Below are 1,812 nucleotides of genomic sequence, written 5' to 3'. Positions count from 1 at the left end.
GCTGGTCTTGGTACTGGTCTTGCTCCCTTCCGCGCCTTCTCTCAAGAGCGTGCTTGGATGAAGCGTCAGGGCATCGAGACTGGTCCCATGTGGCTCTTCTATGGTTGCCGTCATCAGAACAAGGATTACATCTTTGGTAACGAGCTTGAGAGCTTCGTTGAGGAGGGTGCCATCACTGAGCTTCATCCCGCATTCTCGCGTGACCAGAAGGAGAAGGTCTATGTGCAGAACAAGATCGATGATAACAGCTCTCGTATCTATGAGGATCTCATTAAGAAGGGTGGTTACTTCTATCTTTGCGGACAGGCTGGTCAGGTTGAGAACGACATCAGGAGTGCCGTCTATCGTGCCATCGCTAAGGGTGAGAACGTCTCCATGGAGAAGGCTAAGGAGATATTCGAAGACCTTGCCGAGAATGACCGTTATTGCCCCGAGGTGTACTAAATGCGTTCCTTGGTAAATGTATATGTTTTCCATACCCTAACCGAAGTGATCGGAGTATATATTTATTTATGTTCATTTCTCCGAGTGCTTTATTATGCGTGAGAGTCAGAACTTCTGACTCAGAAGACTTCTGTTTTTCCCGCCATTAAAATTGGCATTTTCTGCTAAGTCGTCGATCGTTTTATTGTGTTAATAGTAGGATGGAAGAAATGCCTGAGGGGAGATTTGAACCCGTGCCGCATAGCGCCAGGATCTCACTAGTTCTTCGGAATAGTCCACTGTGGTTGTGCACAGCGAGTCGTATAGATCTTCTTTCCTCTGTCGCAGTCGGATGAGTCAATACTAATCCTTCCTACTGTGGAGGGTCTATGGGTATCATCTTGAATTTACACTGTTGTTTGTATATCCGCATTGCCTGAGTATTGATTTGTGTCGGGAGTTGGCGAAAACTCTACAGAGTGTATTTAACAATAATCTGACCGCCGACATATCTTGTATAGGGTATAGGCCTTGAAGCGGGTGGCGCAATAGGCCCGGCGCATGAGGACTCGTCGGTCGTAGTGGTTTTTGTTCGGTTCCTCGACCCTGTGGGTATGGACGAGGCGACACTGGCGGACTATGTAGAGCAGTTGGCGAGCTCATTGGACTGGGCAACAGAGGAGGATAATAATCAAGGTGAGACACTTGACGTTCAAAAGGGGCAGGAGGGAGGCTGGGACACACCAATGTGTTGAGAATTGTCTAACACGATCCTGTTTGAGAGGGTCTGCCTAGGGCGAAGGATGATGGAAGCACTCGTATGGATTCAACCATGTTGTTAACACCGTCATGTTGTAGTAAGAGCATCCTCGTGGAACTCTGGATGATTCATTTCCCTCGGCTCAGTCGATGATGATAGTATCACCACGCTCTGGGTGTCAGGCAATGCAGCTCGACAAGCGATGCGAGCGGTCCTCCACGGTTTGGGCGGCCTTCAGAGGGACTCGGACTATCATCTCAAAACCGTCATGTAGTGGTCTCTTCCGAGCCAATAACGAAGTTGATGGTCGTGCCTCCTCAGCGGCCAGGAGCTCGCGGAGTACCCTTCCTTTATTGTTAACACTGTCAAGTTGGCGATGCTCTCGTCCAAGAGGATCGCTGTTGTGCTCGACAGTGGAAGAGGCGCCGCTGATGCGGTAGCGCATATTCTCAAGCTCCTCCGTAAGCCTCGGAGAGTCACTCTAGCGGTAGTAGTAGGCATCACTCATAGGGGAGATAGCGGATGTATACCGAGGGGAGTTGGGACCTAACAACGGCTTCACAGCGGGTGGCAGCAGCAGTATGGCCTCGCCCGAGTGATTCGGACATCAGCAGCTCTGCGGAGGTGGA

The 1,812-nt window shown here is 50.3% G+C and overlaps 1 protein-coding gene across 1 annotated transcript; it reads left to right on the top strand.

Moving 5' to 3' along the window:
• Nucleotides 1-57: 57 nt before the first annotated feature.
• Nucleotides 58-444, top strand: Pmar_PMAR007548 (Nitric oxide synthase, inducible, putative; the record flags this gene model as incomplete). Its single annotated transcript, XM_002776177.1, has 1 exon — nt 58-444. The coding sequence occupies one exon, from the start codon at nt 58-60 to the stop codon at nt 442-444; it is 387 nt and encodes a 128-aa protein (XP_002776223.1).
• Between the last annotated feature and the right edge of the window lie 1,368 nt (nt 445-1,812).

Source organism: Perkinsus marinus (genome assembly GCF_000006405.1).
Source record: "Perkinsus marinus ATCC 50983 genomic scaffold scf_1104296953990, whole genome shotgun sequence".
Taxonomy (NCBI): Eukaryota; Perkinsozoa; order Perkinsida; family Perkinsidae; genus Perkinsus; species Perkinsus marinus.
This window is presented reverse-complemented; position numbering and strand designations above follow the sequence as displayed.